Source organism: Mobula hypostoma, chromosome 5, assembly GCF_963921235.1.
Source record: "Mobula hypostoma chromosome 5, sMobHyp1.1, whole genome shotgun sequence".
NCBI classification, from domain to species: domain Eukaryota; kingdom Metazoa; phylum Chordata; class Chondrichthyes; order Myliobatiformes; family Myliobatidae; genus Mobula; species Mobula hypostoma.
The window spans coordinates 158,042,314-158,061,450 of record NC_086101.1 but is presented as its reverse complement, the minus strand read 5'-3'; the positions used below and the strand labels follow the sequence as shown (position 1 = coordinate 158,061,450).

Below are 19,137 nucleotides of genomic sequence, written 5' to 3'. Positions count from 1 at the left end.
AACATGTTCAGGGTGCTGGGATTAGCAGACAAAATTAGCACAAATGTGCAGATGAGTAAGATGAGGTAATGTAGACTGAAGGAATAAGAGCTTTGTGGACATATGTTTAAATGATTGAAAGTGACAGTGGCTTGTAAAGCATAAAGGAGACAGCCTGTAGGCAGAATCAAGAATGACAAATTTATGCAGCAAATGTTTCTGGTCTGGAATGTAGTGGCAGACAACAGACTCAGGAATATGAGCTGGGAAAGCACTCGGAAGGTGCCAGGGACATGCGAAAGGATGGAAAGTAGTAGAACAAGGTGGATGCATTTAGTATGGTGCCAGTATGGACTCAAGTCAAAGCCTCTGCTGAAACCTCCCGTAATAGGAGGAAACAGACTGTCTGTTGGGCAAGGGTGAGAATAAAATTCAAATAGGAATATGGATCCTGGGAATCTGTGCAAGACATTTAGAGAGGTATAATCAAGTCAAAAAAAGATGAGTGGCTAAAATTACTAAGATCCACAAGGATAAATGAAAAGCAGCCAGCAGACTGCATAAAGGGCTACTCAAATCAGTCATTTTTTAGTAATTTAGTTTAATTAATGTCCTAAACTGTTGTACTAATCATTCCAAGCAATTCAGAATTACTTGTAACCATATACTAATGGAAGAGAAAATAACTATGTCAATCCAGTTTCAATGCCCAAATAATCCCTTCTTTGGTATCTTATTTAAAATCCTGATCAGAGGTGATTTAGTGGAAAATGAAGGGTCTTGGTAAAACTCTTATTTTCATGTTTATTCAAACCAAGCAACTAGTTTTCTTGTTAGAAAGCATAGTAAATAACTCAGTGCAAGAACTAAGTGACCGCTCGGCATTCTTACCAGAAAGGTGCTCATTTCTGTTTTGCAGCACATATATACAGATCTGTAAATAGACTTGGCAAAAAAACATCCACAAGCAATTACATGATAAATGGTGATTAAACTGAAAACTGAATGAAGCCACAAAGAGACCAGATCACTTGGAATCAAGTCTCTGCAGTCAATGGGCACCAATTTACAATGCAGCTCAGTCCAGTATTACAGGTTCAAGCTCTTCAAAGTGGAGAATGCATTGCCAGACACCACAAGGCAACATCCGTGCCTCTGTGTAACAGGTTTCGTTTGCCAATCAACAATATCTTTACACTGGTTTCACTCACACTCTTCACAAATGCCAGTACATTTATTCACAAAAATACAAAATGTCAGTGTTTTTCCATGGATTACCTCTGCTAAATCACTGCAGCTTCAAGCAGCCAGAAATGTAGAAGTCTCCTTAATTTTATCTTGATTATCAAGATTTCACTGTTTGAGGCCCAAAACATACAAGGCTCATTGTAATTTACAGGTTGATTGGAAACCATTCAGTAAACCATGCCCTTGCAAAATGTAATAATTACTTAATCCTGCTCCTGTGATCCAGATAACCCTGGATCAAGAAGCAGACAGCTATTTTATTATCGTGCTGCTAATTTGAAAGTGTTTACACACACTTTAATATGAAATCAAATCGACTCACACCAAATCGAAATGCCTTGAAGCACATTCTGTGTACATCGCAGTAACCGTCTTCCAGACCAACGCGACTGTAGTTAGTTCTCATTTCTAAAGAATGCAGCCCATCCCTCTGTTCTTTCCCAGAGCAGTGAACAGATTCTGGGCCAGTCAGACCATGACTGCATCGACTCCAAAGCCAAAGCATTGTTTTCGTGAAAGTGGAACATCATTTTAGCACTCTGGGTACCAAAACATATCCTGAATAAAAACTCAAGATGTGCCAAGTTGTCAAGCAAACCTAAAATTCAAATGTGAATGCTGAGAGACAAGGAAAGTTGATATTTTTGGATTTGCTTTGAATGTGCCTAGGTTTCCTATGAATTTTTATTTTATAAAGCTTCAAGCAGGTGCCAATTTGTCCAAATTATGGTGTATTTTAAACAATAACATAGTCGTGAAAATATTCCACTAACATTAGTGAAGTATTAGGATGGGTGGGGGAGAAATCCATTCATGTTCAACACGTTTATTGCTTGCACTAAAAATAATGTATGCCCTGCAGCTAAAGTCAAAGGCACAATTCCCTTTACTCTTAAAACATAGGTTTTAAGTACATATTTCCTACAGGGATGCTCTGCCTCAGTTTGTCAGGAACTTGACACCTATAAGAAACCTAATCAGAATAATGAAGGGAAAACCTTCTGTAGTTTACTGTAGAATCTACCCAGTAGGTATCATAGTCTGAGCTCAGGTGGGAAAGGACAGAACATTTATCCACAAATTCTGTACTGTATTCCAAAACAGCCAGCATCAAGACACTTAAGCATCCAATTCATACTGCCAACAGTTCGGGTTTCAATAAAACTTTTTTTTAAAACACTCCTGACGAATAAAGTGCAGCATTCGAACAGGCAAGTTACCAGTTACATACAAAAATAGCCGGTTTTTCTTCCACTGTAGTGAAAATGTTTATGTATATTTCTAGTAGGCAGCATTATTGCTAAACACTTATGATATGTCCATTCTAGGCTCCTCATTTCTTTCCTCTTTGGCTTCTTGAGTACTGTAGATCCTTAGTCCAGCATCAATATAGTGCTGCAAGTATTGTTCAGCAACCTAAAATAGAAATGGATCAAAAGTTCAAGAGGACTGTTGACATTACACGGGGGTACAGAACAATAATGGGACAAAAGAAAAAGTCATAATCATTTGCTCGCAATCAAACTCAAGGAGAAAGCTTCCAATGATTCCTGACCCACTTGGTCCTGCTGGCCACAAAGGAGTCAAAGGTTACAAATCATTTCAGCTTTGAATGGAAATTAAAATAGGGAAACATGACAAGCAAGTTGCTGTTAGGCTGTCGATATTTATTTTTAAATAAAACAATACCAAAAATAAAATGCTTTCCCACACTGGCTCAAACTCACACCTCAGCTTGGTTAGATAAGTGCCATTTGGGCGTGGAGATATACTGTGATCCTGTTTACTCAGTGCGAATTAAACTGATCCCAAGGAGTTATCCAAAAAGCACAGCTGCCCAGTTTTCTTGGATATCAATTATCCCTCAACCAGCAGTCACAACAGAAATTGCAGTATCTGAGGGAACTCTACCATGCACAAATCATTAGTTCTGTGAGCTCCGGAACGTGGCGACACATTGATATTCTCTGGTACATTCCGAGGATGGGAAAGACATCAGATAAATGTAAGGAAAACTCAGAGTGGCAGACCATTTGAATAGAGTTCAAACGTGTCCTCTACACCAGAATCAAGGGTTTGCAACAAAGATTTCAAAGGTCCTTACTGTAAATCAAAACATACAGTGCCATCAACTTGGTGTGCACCATTGGTTTTCTAGCCTGTGATCCATCAATATGTGCTACCAGATGGCATCACAGCAGATTTAATCTCACAGCAGCCTTGACGTGCACACAACCTTTCTCACTGCCACTTACAAATATGGGGAATATTTTGAATAGACAATTTCTTAAAATGGAAACCAAAAAACACATTGCATTAACTAACCAGTATGACTGCAAGTAGAGTGTTAAATTAGGCATATTCCTAAGCTTCATTTCATAGCAGCCCAGGGTTTCGGTTTGACCGAATCAATGGATTGGGAGTGATGTGCAAGGTTACTGACTAGAAGGGTTATTGACAATGTGCTCCAAAGGTACCAGGCAGAATTTTAATTCAGCAATAAACAGGAGAGTTATTTTCAAGTCAGGATGGTGTGTAATTTGGAAGGGAATTTGAAGGAAGCAACATAGTTGTTCTCAACCTTGCAAGCAGCAGGCCCAAAGACTTTGGAACTGTGGTTAACAAACTGGCAGGTTTTACAGAGCAATTTCTAGATGGGCACTTGGATGGAGGGAGAGAATGTATAGGAAGAAGTATGTGGTATAGGCCCAGGATGGTGTAAAATTTCAAGTGTGTTTGGAGCTATACTTTAATCAGACAAGTAAAGCAAGTCCATCAAGTATTGTATGCCTATTGCATTTGGAAGAGAATAATCACCAAATGTCATAGAATACCCAGCCTCCAACATGCTTCTATAGCCACAATAACCCTTTGGCTGGCTGTTAAATTTCTGCTAATGATATTCTACCATGTACATCTGTTATATGTCGCAACACCGATTATGTTGAAAGTTAATGGTAGGTCTTGCTGAAGGTGCAGTATAAATAACTTATTAAATCAAGCCTGAATGTTGTCACATATCCCCCACCTTTGTCCCCTGGGAAGCTCTGGCTTTGCCCAGCATAGAACGATGTGATAGGTCCCTAGTCCTCTCCAATGATGTCAGGCTTTGAAACGAAGGCAAGTTGGAAGGGGTTGTCTGTGCCTCATCTGCCTTATAAAACTGTTTTGTAAAGAGACAAAATAGGAGGGATGAAAATAAAGATGGAGGACCTTTCAAGACTTGATCAGAACTTAGAAAGGGACAGATGTTGTAAGACATACCTGAGGGTTCATGTTGCTAAGCACATTCTGGAGAATGTGGACATCTTGCAACTGGAAACACCATTTGAGCTCCTGGAAGGCAGATAGAACTCATTATAAAGACTCTAGAGCTCGTCCCTGAATTCCATTTGCCAAAGGCTTCATGGGGGGGGGGTGTTGGTGGGCTGGGAGCATAGAACTTTGATATTCTGCATCAGCAGAGTTGCAAGAAGTATCTGAATATCTGAGCACTGAACACAATAGTGATGGCTGGGTGTAGATTCCAACATTGCTTTTGGCAGGGCTTTTGACATTGTCATACACAGTTGACGGATCAGAGCAACAAGGGCCCTCTATAGACAGCAAGCTGAGCCCAAAACTGGCTCAGGAGCTAAAAGACAATGGTCTGGCATTTTATGGGCCAGATATTTTCCCAGATACTGGAGACTATGAAGGAAAATGGGAGCTGGATAACAACATTAGGCACAGAGCTATATTCCCAGAAACAAGACCTGTTCAAATGGACATCAACTCACTCACAAAAGCAAGCCACTCTCCAATATTTGCAAAAATAAGCTTTAAGCACAAACTTGTAGCCAGACAAATAAAACAAAAGTGAATCCATGATTTTTTTTTTTTCCCCTAAGAGCAGGTACTTGCCTGTGGCAAAGACTCGAACACCTCCACAGGACACCGACCATGAGCATCCAAGTGATTCTGGTGTTGGGCTGCTTTCTGTAGTGGCACCGTATCTGCAAATTCTCGTACCCGCTGGATGAATGCTGCTAGTTCAGCGTTAAAGGCGTCCATGTATCCCTCTTCGGCTATCTTTGTACAGGGTGAAGCAAGCCAGTGAGAAAAACAAATGTTACCTTGATCAGCTCAATTTAGGATTGCAATGGCCAACATACAAGAGGGTACACTGAGAGTTTGCATCTTTCAGGGAAGAGCAGATAAAGGCTTAAGCAGATGAATTGGTTTTTATTTGCTCGACAAGTAATTATCAAGCATGGATGGAATAGATTGAACATTGTGATTTAACTGCCAGAGGTTCCAAACAGAACAGAAACAAATTACTCCTGGAGCCCAGGTTTCCTCCAAATGCTCCAGTTTCCCCCCACATCCCAAATATGTTTGTTAATTGGCTCCTGATAGGTGGGAGGCAAGAAAACCAAGTGGTGACAGTGGGGCGGGAGAGGCAATGTGAACACGAAATGGAATACTACAGACAGAAAAGGTTAACAGTACTGTTGGGTATGTTGAGAACTGGCAATGACTAGATGGGCTGAATGGCCTGTGTCTACTCCATGGAGTAGAGATATAACATTTCCAACAGCTGCATTTTTTTGTACTTTCATTTACGTGGATGTTATATTGCCAAGGACACTCAAGTTAACAGCACTGTTCAATTTCTAAAAAATCTGTTGGAGAATTTCAGCTGTACCAACAGCGAAGTAACAAATTCAACAAGTGCAAATCTAAGCACAAAGTATTGCAGATACTAGAAATCATAAAACTGAAAAGGTAGGCGAGGTGGTGAAGGCATTTGGCATACTGGCTTTCATCACTCAGGGCATGGAATATAGAAATTGGGAAATTTTACAGCAGTTGTACAATACACTGCCAAGACCACACCAAAACAAGCCCCTTTCCTCCCTCCCATCCACACACAGAGTCCTCTAATGACAGGACAGGGTCCAGACCTCCAGTCTCCTACTTTCAGCTCTGATCCTTGTTATCAACCCCTGGACTAGCCAATGGCGGGATCTCAAACTCCAGGCTTGAATTCTGGACTCACCAATTGACCGACCTCGCGCTCCCTGCTCCCATGGACACCCGATCCAGTGACCCACCATCCTAGGACTGCCTGATATCCAGGGACGTCCTTCATCACCTGTCCACGTCTTTGGCCTTTCAACATGGAATGAAGGCCTAGACTCCAGCCTGACCTCTAACTCCTCCACATCCCAGTCCTTAAACCGTAATCTGACCCCAGCTTCCCTCTCTCTCCCCTCAAAACCATCCATAACAAATTAAGAAAAAACAAGCCTGAGCCACGATGTCAATGAAGACCACAGCTTGGTGCCATCCTGACTAGAAGTAAGTTTATTCTAGACTGCACATAATTTATGTCATGACCTTACCCTTGCTTTCTCAAAAAACTGTCGGAAGCAGCCCCGGGGATCCTGTTGAAGGCTTCTGCCCAATTCTATAATGAACTGCATAACGACAGCCTGATGTGCCACCTGTTCCATTAGTGCTTGTTTCTGCAAAGTGAACAAGACCAGATTACAACAGAGAAGGGGGGGGGGGCAAAGTACTTTTAATGCAGAAATCAGTAACAGCAAGAATAAGGAGAAACTGTACATTAAATTCCTCCATTCCTTTTGCACTTTAAGAGCACTCATAGGTTGAGCTTAATGCCTTCCACCATATCAGGTGATCGGCTGGTTTACCAATAACTCTAATCCACTGGTCATTAACATGAGGAGGTCTGCAGATGCTGGAAATCCAAAGCAACACAATTCCATCATTTGCAGAAGGTATGCATCATGCAGAACCCACTATCTCACTGGTAGAAGATGCCAATAAAATGGGTTTCAGTTGAATCACTGTTCATGAAGTGAACAACCTCCTTCTGCAATTGGATCCTTGACTTCCTGACTGCTATCAGCAAAGATGGGCAACTATATCTTTGCCACTATCTTCCTTAACACTGGTGTCCCACAAAGCTGTCTCCTTAGCCCCTCTACTTTACTCTTTATACACTGTGGTCAGATTCTCCTCCAGCTAAATCTACATTTGCAGGTGACACCACTGCCGTGGGCCAAATATCAAAAAATGATGAGTCTGAGCACAGAAGGAAGTAGACAGCTAAGTGGTATAGTATTAAGACCACCTTTCCCTTTAATGCCAGTGGCTAGTTATTATGTTTAGTTAAAAAAATCTCAAATCGGGAAGTGGGGCAGAGTACAACCTATCTTTATCAATGATGCTGAGGTGCAGATGGTTGAGGGCTTTAAGTTTCTAGGTCCAGGTTAAGTTCCTTGCCCTAGCTCCTATTTCATTGTTGATACATTTTTGACATGATAAACTTCTGATCTCTCATTCTAAGCCATCACGGCCCTTGTATCTAATTAAGTACCTGCTCTGCACTTTCTCCATAATTGCAGCAGTGAATTTACCATTCTGTTGTTGTTTTCTTTTTGCACTAACTCAATGTATTTGAATGTGAAATGATCAATGATTTACTAATTACTAAATCAGCTCAAGTATTTGCTCCCTTTCCACTTCCAGTATCTTGGTTTTTATTAAACAAGGTGTGTATGCCTCTAAATTGAAAGTGGATTATATCTCACTCCACGCATAAACACTCTTCCCACAGCCTAGAGAAACTGAAGATAGCCCAAAACAAACCCTATGTTTTTGAAGGACATCAATTCCTTTCAGCCTTACCTCCTCCTCTTTTAAATGAAAGCACCACTTTATCAAATAATTAGCAGTTTCTTGACAAACTAGGTGGGGGTGATCTGACAAGTATCTCTGACTGTCAATCCAACGCTTCAACATGCCTAGGTAGAGGAAAAATATATTTTATTCCAGCTTTCTGCCACAGCCAATGTGAACATTACATTTAAGAAAATAGGTAATTAATTTTGGCAAACTTGTCTTATCATTAGCTATAATTTCCTTTCAGGTGATGGTGGTTCAGCATCACCTTGATCTGCTTCATTCCACGAGTTGCAAACACTGACATAAAGCTACAAAGACATTTCTGGGATTTAGAACCAGTGAAAATGGAACAGAGGCACATTTCCAATTTCAGATGTAACTGACTTGGGGAAGAATTTGCACACAGCAGCATTTGAGAGTGATGCTGTGATGCTATCCTTCCAATAAGCCAGAACAGATAGCTTCCAAGTTAGCTAACAGTGCAACTACTGTACCAATGATATGTACTTTCTTTGCCATGGATTTTCACCACAGAATCGCTTTCAAAACAGACATCTTGTGTGAAATTGTTGTCACCTAAATCAAGAAAGGCTGCAGTCCAGGACCACCAGCAGACCACAATCATTGCGAAATGTTGTTCATTGGAGAAGCAGCGTAAGGTTAAAAAAAAACTCACGGCCTTTTGGAAATTTTTGGCAGCTGCAATCATAATAATCTCTTAGGCACTTGGCAGGGGCCAATATAAAGAAGCAAAGTGCAAGTAGAGTGCGCAGTGTTGGAGATTAGAGGAATCAGAAGCTTTTTACAAGAAATGGGAAGTTGGAGGAATTTGGAGGTTTTTAAAAAGCCAACAGAAGGCAACTAAAGAAGCCAAAAAGAGAGAAGATGAAATATGAAGGCAAACTACCCAACATTATAAAAGGATATCAAAAGTGTTTTCAGATATACAAAAAGATGCAAGAGTGGATATTGGACTGCTGGAAAATGTATTGGAGAGGTAGTCATTGGGGACAAAGAAATGACAAACTTAAGTATTTTGTGTCAGTCTTTACTGTGGAAGACAATAGCAGTATGCCAGAATTTTGAGAGTGTAGCTGCTGTTAGTAAAGAGAAGATGCTTGGGAGGTTGAAAGTCTCAAGGTTACCTTGACCAGATGGACTACACCCAGTGTTCTGAAACAGGTAACTGAAGAGATTGTGGAGGCAAAAGTAATCATCATTCAAGAATCACTTGATTCCGGAACAGCTCCAGAAGAATGGAAAATTACAAATGTCAGCAACATGCAAAATGCTGGAGGAAATCAGCAGGCCAGGCAGCATCTACAGAAAAGAGTACAGTCCACGTTACAGGCAGAGACCCTTCATCAGGACTGGAGAAAAAGAGATGAGGAGTCAGAGGTAGAAGGTGGGGGAGGGGGAAGCAGCAGCATAGGGTGATAGATGAAACTGGGAAGTGGGGGGGAAGGGTGAAGTAAAGAGCTGGGAAGTTAATTGGTGAAAGAGATACAGGGCTAGAGAAGGGGGAAATCTGATAGAAGAGGACAGAAAGCCAAGGAAGAAAAGGGGAGGAGCACCAGAGGGAGGTGATGGGCAGGTAAGGAGATAAGGTGAGAAAGGGGTTTACCTTCCTCCACCATCAACCGCATCTTTCCATTTCACGCACTTTAGCCGTCACCCTCCTGCCAACCCACAAGGGACAGGGTTCCTCTTGTCATCACCTACATCTCTGCCACATAATTCTCCGTAACTTCCGCCATCTCCAACGGGATCCCACCACCAAGCACGTCATTCTCTCCCCCCCCCCCACTTTCTGCAGGGATCACACCCTATGTGACTCCCTTGATCATTCATCCCTCCCCACTTATCTCCTTCATGGCACTTAGCCTTGCAAGCAGAACAAGTGCCACACCTACTCCAACACCTCTTCCCTCACTACTATTCAGGGCCCCAAACAGTTCTTTCAGGTGAGGTGACACTTCACCTCTGAGTCTCTTCGGGTCCTCTAGCGTATCCAGAGCTCCCGGTGTAGCCTCCTGTATATTGGTGACACCCGATGTAGAATGGGAGACTGTTTTTCCAAGCATCCATGCTCCATCCGGCAGAAAAAGTGGGATCTCCCAGTGACCACTCATTTTAATTCCACTTCCTATTCCAACATGTCAATCCATGGCCTCCATTACTGTCGCAATGAGACCACACTCAGGTTGGAGGAACAACACCGTACATTCCATCTGGGTAGCCTCCAACCTGATGGCATGAACATCGATTTCTTGAACTTCTGGTAATTGCCTCCATCTCCCCCTTTCCCATTCCCCTCATCCATCTTATCTCCTTACTTGCTCATCACCTCCCTCTGGTGCTCCTCCCCTTTTTCTTTCTTCATTGGCCTTCTGTCCTCCATTAGATTTCCCATTCTCCACTCCCATCTCTTTCACCAACTTCCCAGCTCTTTACTTCATCACTCCCCCCCACCCCGGTTTCACCTATAACCTTGTTTTCCCTTCCTCCCCTCCCCCCACCTAGCTCCTACCCCTCATCCTTCTTTCTCTAGTCCTGCCAAAGAGTCTAGGCTCGAAACATTGACAGTACTCTTTTCCATAGATGCTGCTGATTTCCTCTAGCCTTTCGTGTGTGTTGATTGGTTTTCCAGTATCTGCAGATTTCTCTCGTTTGCAATTGGATTACAAATGCCACTCCATTCTTCAAGAAGGGAAAGAGGCAGAAGAAAGGAAACTCTAAGATAATTAGCCTGACTTCAAGATGTTGGAATCCATTGTTAAGGATGAGGTTTTAGGGTACTTGGGAGGAACACGATAAAGTAGGCCAAACTCAGCATGATTTCCTTGAAGGGAGAATCTTGCCTCACAAATCTGTTGGAATTCATTGAGGAAATAACAAGCAGGACAGACGAAAGAAGAGTCAGTAGAAGTTGTTTATTGAATTTTCAGAATGCCTTTGACAAGGTTCTGCACACGAGGCAGCTTAACAAGGTAAGAGACAAGCTCCTTCGGGGTCAGTATTGGGACTACTTTTCACATTATGTGTCAACAACTTGGATGGCGGAATTGATGGATTTGTGGCTAAAGTGGCTGATGATACAAAAGCAGGTGGGGGGCAGGTAGAGTTGAGGAAGCAGCGAGTCTGCAGAATGTCTCAGGTTGGGAGAATGGGCAAAATGGCAGATGGAATACAGTGTAGGGAAGTGTATGGTCAAAGCAACACTTTCAGTACACTGGATGAACTCAGCAGGTCGGGCAGCATCAGTTAGAAACGATGAGTCGATGTTTCGGGCCGGAACCCTTCGTCAGGACTGAAGGATAGTAGTCATAGTCATACTTTATTGATCCCGGGGGAAATTGGTATGAAGGATGGTGAAGGATTTGAAGAATGTTTGTAGCTTCAGTTGAAAGACCATAATTTGAAAGACAAAGGGTTGGGGGAGGGGAAGCATTGACATCATAGCCCTGAAAACACTGGGTAGTAGGAGGTGGAACCATGAGGGAGCTGGGGGAGGGGGTAGAGTGAAATAGGGATAGAGGAAGGGAGGGGGAGGGAATTGCCAGAAGTTGGAGAATTCTATGTTCATACAAGGGGCTGGAGACTACCTAGACGGTTTATGAGGTGTTGCTCCTCCAACCTGAGTTTAGCCTCATCATGGCAGTAGAGGAAGCCATGTATGGGCATATCTGAATGAGAATGGGAAGCAGAGTTGAAGTGGGTGGCTACCGGGAGATCCTGTCTGTTGTGGTGGACGGAGTGGAGGTGCTCGACGAAGCGGCGTCGGGTTTCACCAATGTAGAGGAGGCCGCACCGGGAGCACCGGATGCAATAGATGACCCGGGGTGGAGAGGGAAAGATGTTCTTAGTGGTGGGGTCCGGTTGGAGGTGGCGGAAGTTGCGGAGGATAATGTGCTGGATCCGGATCTTGAAAGGTCGAGATGGATTGGATATGGAGAGGATGTTTCTTATCATGGGCGAGTCTTGGACCAGTGGGCACAGCCTCTGAATAGAGGAATGTCCATCTAGAACAGAGACAAGAATGGACTTCTTTAGGCAGAAGGTAAGGGATCTGTTGAATTCATTTCTATGAGCGGCTGTGTTATTGGGTATATTTAAACTGGAAATTGACGGGTTCTTTATTAGCAAGGACATCAAGGGTTATGGGGAAAAGGCAGGAGAATGGGGTTGTGAAGGATAATAAATGGCAGAGCAGAGTCAGTGGACCAAATGGCCTAGATCTGCTCCTATATCTTATGGTCTGTTTAAGCAAAAATTATTTCTTTCCACGTTAGAAAAGCTAAACGTCACAGGTGCTGGAAAGGTGAAATTAGAAACAGAAAGTGTCAGAAATACTAAAAAGGTTTAAGCAGCATATGGGTACAGGGAACAGATCTTAAATTTTTGCTTTTTTGATTACATGGTGTACCTAATCTGGTTCTAAAAAGCTGTCCACTTACCAAAGTGCCTGATCTGTTGTTCGTATTTCTGTGCAAACGTTGCATTTTTTCCATATTTGTCTTCCTCTACTTCTTTGCATTTTGTACTTCTGTTGATCACACTCTGTTTTAAAACAAAACAAAAATCCATAAAGAAAGCAAGCAGCACAGAGTATTTTATTTCCTTCCATTTTCCACCCAAAAATGCACACCTTGAGGACACACTTACAATTCAAACAAGATAAACATGTTTCCCTTTGTTCCAGCTGAAATGTTAGTACAGGTTGAGTACCTTTAACCCCCAAATTTTTTTGAGTGCTGCCATGATGTCACTACATAAGGTCCCCAGGCAATGTGCAGGTCTATGTGCCCCAAATGGTTGTGAGAATTGTCCTCACATATGTAATGAACAGAAGTTAATGAAAAGTACTACATAAAGTGAAAAAGAAAGATCTTAATTGTGTATTGAAAGAATAGATCTATCAGTGGTGTGAATGTATGCCACTTAATGGTATGCTGATCATCAAACAAGCAAATATCTATAATCCTGAACTTTCTATTGAATGTAATTGTGAATATTCAGCAGGCTGGTTTCAGAATTTTAAAAGGCATGGTATTAAATTAAGGATTTAATTTTTTTTTTAATGATTTTGCATCTGCTGATCATAAAGCAGCAGAGAAATTCATTGAGGAGTTTGAGGACCATTGCTGATGAAAATCTAGTACCAGAACAAGCCTACAATGCTGATTGTTTTTATACCTGGCAGAAAACCTACAAAAGTGAACTGTAACCTTTTAATCAAAACACAGCATCGTAGGTGGAGACTGAAAGCCTGCCGCTGTTTGTTGTTGTCCAACAGCTGATTCAGGTATTCTCCCGATGCTGCAGTGCTGATTTTGTTACTCTGCACACTTTCACAGATTCATTAATGATATATAATAATTTTTTTTACTGTTAAGTGTGATGAACAAGTACAAAACAGAGACTGCTTACCGGTAAGCACACAAATTCAGCATCTGAAACAATAGCGATCCCCATCTCATTATATACTCCAAGGTCTGAAAAAATCCGAAACAGTTCTGGCCCCAAGCATTTCAAATAAGGGGTACTCAACCTGTGTATTTATGGCAACAGTCACAGCTTCTTGGTTATTGAGGGCCAAATAGCAGCCCAAAAATTCTAAAGTGATGGTTGTTCTGAATGAACACCTTTTGGTTTCAATAGAAACAGTTAATAGAGAGAGCTCCACCTAAGAGATACCGGTGGTAAATGTGGGTACATCCAATACTGAAAATGTTAAAGTGGCCCAAAGCCTCAGTGTTGAAAACAATCATTTGATCACAAGCAAACTGTATGGACAAGCAAAACCAACTAATGTAACCACACTGACAGTAGATTAAATCAATTCTCCACCACCCATACTCACAAAACACTGAATGGAGGTAAGAGATCACCCAATGAGTCCTTCTTTTCTTTTTGATTATTGCCCTGCACAAGGTGGTGAGATCTTTTGCAGAATAGCTTGCTATTTTAAACCACTGCATTCCTTGTGAGCAGGGCCACAAACAATATTCAGAAGGCAAGGATATCATGTTCCTTTCATCACAAAAAAAAGGGACCAATTGGACTCTCACACTTCAGTATTACCAGCTGTACATCATTTATAACTGTATTCAGTTCTGGGTAGGGAGTGTTGGGTTTGAACTAATGTTCTCTACATTTGTTCAGTGACAACTCCGAATTATGATTAATGCTGGAAACACAGTACCTTATTAAATACCTCTTTACTGACTGTATCAATATTCCATGAACTCATCCTCTCATTCCAGATCAGCTCTTCTTCCTTTTGCCTCCATTCATCCTCTTTCTTTTTCAGCTCCCAGTATTCAGTCTGTGCTTTGGCACGCTCTTGTTCCAAAGACTCAGAGTTGTGCAGCTCCAAATTGCAAAGTCTCTGCTGTGCTTCAGCCAGCCTCCACCTGCACTCCACTGTCTTCTTCATCAACTCCTGCTCCTTGTGACAAACACTCTCCACACCACCACTGTACACCTGGAATGTAGGAGGCATTGCCCGTAAGTATCAAGGGACAAATGTCCCACACAGCATCAGGTAGGCAAAGACTCACAAAAAAACAATCAAATAGCTTTACAGCACAATGGACCAGTAATGCCTGTGTTCAAATCAACTTTCCCAGGAGTTCCCAGATTGGTTCAAACCCAATAAGAACCTTCTCAATGCCAGATTACAGCTAGTTTGTCTTACCCTTGACATCAAGAATCAGGCAAAAAGCATTAATAATAACCAAAGGCCAAGAGCAAGCAATATCCTTACTCTAATGGTGAAAACCTTTGCTCTAGCATTAGTTGTACCTCACCAAACTGTTCAAATCCTATGACAATAGTAGCACTGACCTGACAACTTGGAATACTGCCACACTTGTCCTATTCTGGATAATTACCATCTCACCAGTCAACTCTTAAAAGATCTGCGAACAGATGGAAGAGGCTGCAGCTAACAAGTAGCACTCCTTCACCAATTTCGGATTTTCAGATCTCCCCCCCCCCCCACTTTCAAATCTCTTACTAGCTCTTCTTTCAGTTAGTCCTGACAAAGGGTCTCGGCCTGAAACATTGACTGTACCTCTTCCCAGAGATGCTGCCTGACCTGCTGCATTCACCAGCAACTTTTATGTGTGCTCCTTCACCAATAATCTGTTCACCAAAGCCCAGTCCGGATCTCACCAGGGCTACCCACGCCTCACCACAGCCTTGGCCCAAATATGGACTAAAGAGCTGAGTTTCAGAAGCAAGACGAGTCACTGCCCTCACAAATGGAAAATCCCTATTGTTGGGATTCATACTTGGCGCTAAGAAGGTGGTTGTGGATCAGTTATGGAAGCCCCGAGCGATCAGTGAAAGAGTTCCCTGTTGTGATATCCAAGAACCTACCATCTACAACAGCTTCATCAATCTTTCCAAAAGTGGAAATATTCATGGATAATCAGAAATGATCAAACTTCTTAGATAACTGAAACCAGCAAGACATAAGGAAAGTGGCAGATAATGACATCTCCACAAGAGCACCAAGAGACAGGAATGCAAACTAAAACATTTACTGCTGGCATTTTGTACCTCAGCCTCAAACACTGCAGCTATCAGAGGCTGGACGATTCTCCTCTTGTCACACTTTACAGTCTTCATAACTCGGAGCACTTCTCCAGTCTCCAAGATGAGTATCACTCCAACAACCTTTAAGAGCCTTTACACTACCCAAGTCTCCTGACACCCGACCAACTACCCTCTGCCACCGGCACGGAGTATCTCAATTATTTGCTTTGTTTACGTACATCATCAACCCTATGACGTCTCCGACCAAGACGTAGGTGACAGGAAGGCCACCACCTTACAAGCTAACAGAAGAGTAGAGTACAGGAAAAGGCCCTTCAGCTACCATGTTTGTGCCCAGCACAATGACAAACTAATTGCATCTGTTTGAACATGATCTACATTCCACCATTACCTGTCTGTTCACGTGTTTGTTTGAATGCCTTTAAATATTGCTTTCATATCTGCTTTAACCATCTGTTCCAGCAGCTCGTTCTTGCCTCCCACCATTCTCTACGTTAAAAAAAAGTGCCTACCCTTTTAAGCCTAACCTCTCTCACCTTAAAACTGTGATCTTTAATATTTGACATTTCCACCCGAGGAGGGGGGAGATCGTCTGCTCTATTTATGTTCCCCTTACCCCGTACTCCTGTCGGGCGCTCCCTCCGCAGCAACACCCCCCAAAACCTTCTGGTCTCCCACTCTTCCCCCAGAGGCTCTACCCCTCTCCCCCCCCACCCACCCTCGTATAATGCGGGCCGGCCGCTAGGGCAAACTAGTGACTGCCAGGACCAACCTGGCTCCGCCACGCTACCCCAGGGAGGAGTCTATATTTTTCTCCGCCCTCGCCTTCCTCCTCGCCGTCGTTATCGGAAGCGGCGCCGGGAAAACCAGCCCGGTACTCCATCATCTTCGGCCGCTCCCTCCGCGCCCGCCCGGTGTAACAAAGCGGCAGGAGCACGTGACCGCGCCTGCGTCAGACTTGGGGGAAGAGCCTTCGCATCACGTGACATATCGCTTGCCTCATCGACCCGGCTGGACTGTGTATCACGTGACGCAGAGTGCACACGTGATCGGAATCAAAGCGATGCAGCTGTGCGGTCACGTCACTGCGCCACCGGTCGTAAACTAGCAAAAGGAGGCCGGAGTTGTTGTAGAAGCTGTGTATATTGTGTAATGGCAGTCTCCTTTGTGGACAAGGCTAAGGTTCCGCACCGTCCAAGTGTCACCTGCCAACATTAGGATATGAGCAACAACCTGCTAGAGAAACTGAGCAAGTCAAGCTTGATCTGTGGGGGGGATGAGGAATTGTGGACGTTTCGGGATATACTACTACTCAACACGCTCAGATGGTGCAACAGATTGTTGCCTTGGAAATGTGCAGTTTGCTATCAACCCCGCGGCCACCGACGGATGCACCTTCAGCCAGACCTCTGACAGTGTAGGATATCAGTCAACACCCCCATGGCCAATCATTCGTTTCAATCCAACAGTCCCACCTTCTCCCTCCGCCCTTGATCCTTTCAACATACTTCTTAAATACAAATGGTCACGTACTGATGTACGGGGGGAAGTATTGATGCATTCTGTTCATTCAGATTAATTACATCAGTGCATTTAGGTAGTACAAGATAAAACTAAAAGAATATAGAATAAACTTACAGAGAAAGTGCAGATAAACAGTAAGGTGCAAGGTCATAACAATGTGGATTATGAGATCAGGAGTCCATTTTATTGCACTAGTACAGTAGTCTTGTAACAGCTGGATAGAAGAATAAAATTACTGCCCTATGTGTGAAGATATTTCTAAATGGGAAACTTTGACTGCACAGTCTTCAGCCATAGGGATCATCCTCCGTGTGTCCAATTAGGCTATAGGTCTAACTGATCCAATTCCTCATTCATCAGCTCTGCCATCTCAGATCATCTTTCTTTGCACTCATTACATGAAAAAAAATCCTCACATGAGGAGAGCAAAACTGCCCACACAATTCCCGTTGTGGATTCACAGATGTAACAAGATAGTTTTGCAACAATTGCCCTAGTTGCCACATTGCTCACACACAATGTTGCCTGGCTTTGTCTTCTGCTGGCAACTTTATTTCGAGCACTCTGTGTGGCCATGACTAGCAGGACGCAGAATTACTGTGGTACCCTCAACCCCAATCTTTCACACTGTCAAAGCTATCATGAAAAAACAATTGGAAATCGGAGATAGAAGAGTACAGTAAGTGACAAACCCTTCAGCCCGCATGTCAGTGCAGCCATGATGCCAATCAAACTAATCCCACCTGCCTGCACATAATCTATATCTCTACGTACTTTGCCTGTGCAAGCAAGTGTCCAAGTGCTTCTTAAGTTTTGCCATCATATTTGTTTCTGTCACCTCCCCTCACAACTTAATCCACTCAACGAGTCACTAAAACTTGCCTTAAACTTCCTCTCTTTCATCTTAAACCTCTGGCTTCTCATATTTGCCATTTCGACCCTGGGTAAAAAGACTACTAACGTTGATTATCTAGCCTAAATGGGACTTCTGAGGGGAAATCTGAGCTAGTCCATGCATTGGTGCTGATATTAGGGTGAAGATTTATCTAATATGTTTCCTCTTTGATCTGCAATTGAACTAGATGAAAGTGTTGATAAAGCAAAATTAGGCAATTGTGTCTTTCCTATTGTATCTTCAGACAGCAAAATACCTGAACACTGCTGAACAATTGGAGTTCTCTGCCTAAATCACTTGCTGCATTGCTGTACCAATGCTTGATTACACTGCAGTTTTAATGTCTGATGCAACCTTCCTGCTTAGATCAATAACACGTATGACTGCAGCTCAGAAATTTTCAGATAATTCATATCTAGGAGGGAGTATCAAATTCATGGCTTCTGTTACAGATTATATAGCTTTTGTGAAAATAGACCTCCCATGGTGTTATCTGCTTTCATCACCTTTCTCCTCTGGTAACGTAGTGCTGATCAGGCACTAAATCTAGCATTCATCTTGTTCTCGTGGGTCATGCTGATTTGCTGAGACTGAAACAAAACAAACTCCTGCTGCAGTGTGAGTTTTAAGTCTGTGACCATAGTAATACCAAGTGCTAACCAAGGCAGAATTAGTAACAACAACAATGCAGGATTGCATATCCTATAAGAAGAATGTGCAGATTATTTCAATGTGCCAATGAGCTGTGACAAATTTAATGGTCAGTAATATTCATAAAATATCTCAGTTATAACAATTATGTGCATTAAGCATTACCAGGATAAATTCAAGCTTATATTTTAGTCTTCACACTCGAAGAATTCTGTTGCTTTTTTGACAATTTTTTGTATATTACCATGTTCAGCTTTACTCTGCATTTTGCTTATTTGGGAATATTCTACAATGAGAAGCAAGGATGATGCAGACAAAAACTTTTTAAGTTTTGTGTCAACTTTCATTACGTTCTCACTCAATGCTTTTTCCATATTTATTCTGTAACAATGCAGAAGGCTACTTGGCCCATCAAGTCCATTCTAGCTCTCAAAGTAATCTCAATCTTATTTATTTACTTATTTCCCTGTAATCGACTCACACACATCTTCATCAACACTTTTCTGATTCTCCAACAAGCTACCTACATTAGGTATAGTTTATCATAAACATGAGAAAGTCTGTAGATGCTGGAAATC

General features: G+C 42.4%; 1 protein-coding gene across 5 annotated transcripts; it reads right to left on the bottom strand.

Moving 5' to 3' along the window:
* Positions 1–609: 609 nt before the first annotated feature.
* On the bottom strand, positions 610–16,456 carry LOC134347088 (hsp90 co-chaperone Cdc37-like 1). Of its 5 annotated transcripts, none has more exons than XM_063049203.1 (9): positions 16,262–16,456; positions 14,141–14,410; positions 12,381–12,483; positions 7,927–8,042; positions 6,615–6,737; positions 5,131–5,298; positions 4,492–4,563; positions 4,256–4,390; positions 610–2,643 (listed from the first exon to the last, which is right to left on the bottom strand). In XM_063049203.1, exons 1-9 carry the CDS (start codon positions 16,373–16,375, stop codon positions 2,536–2,538), a joined length of 1,209 nt encoding a protein of 402 aa, XP_062905273.1. In that variant the 5' UTR covers positions 16,376–16,456; the 3' UTR covers positions 610–2,535. The 5 variants fall into 5 exon arrangements, with proteins under 5 accessions (XP_062905273.1, XP_062905274.1, XP_062905271.1 ...); XM_063049204.1 differs by lacking the exon at positions 16,262–16,456 and adding an exon at positions 16,026–16,141 and having other exon boundaries at positions 611–2,643; positions 14,129–14,410; XM_063049201.1 differs by having other exon boundaries at positions 612–2,643; positions 14,129–14,410; positions 16,262–16,455.
* Positions 16,457–19,137: the final 2,681 nt, after the last annotated feature.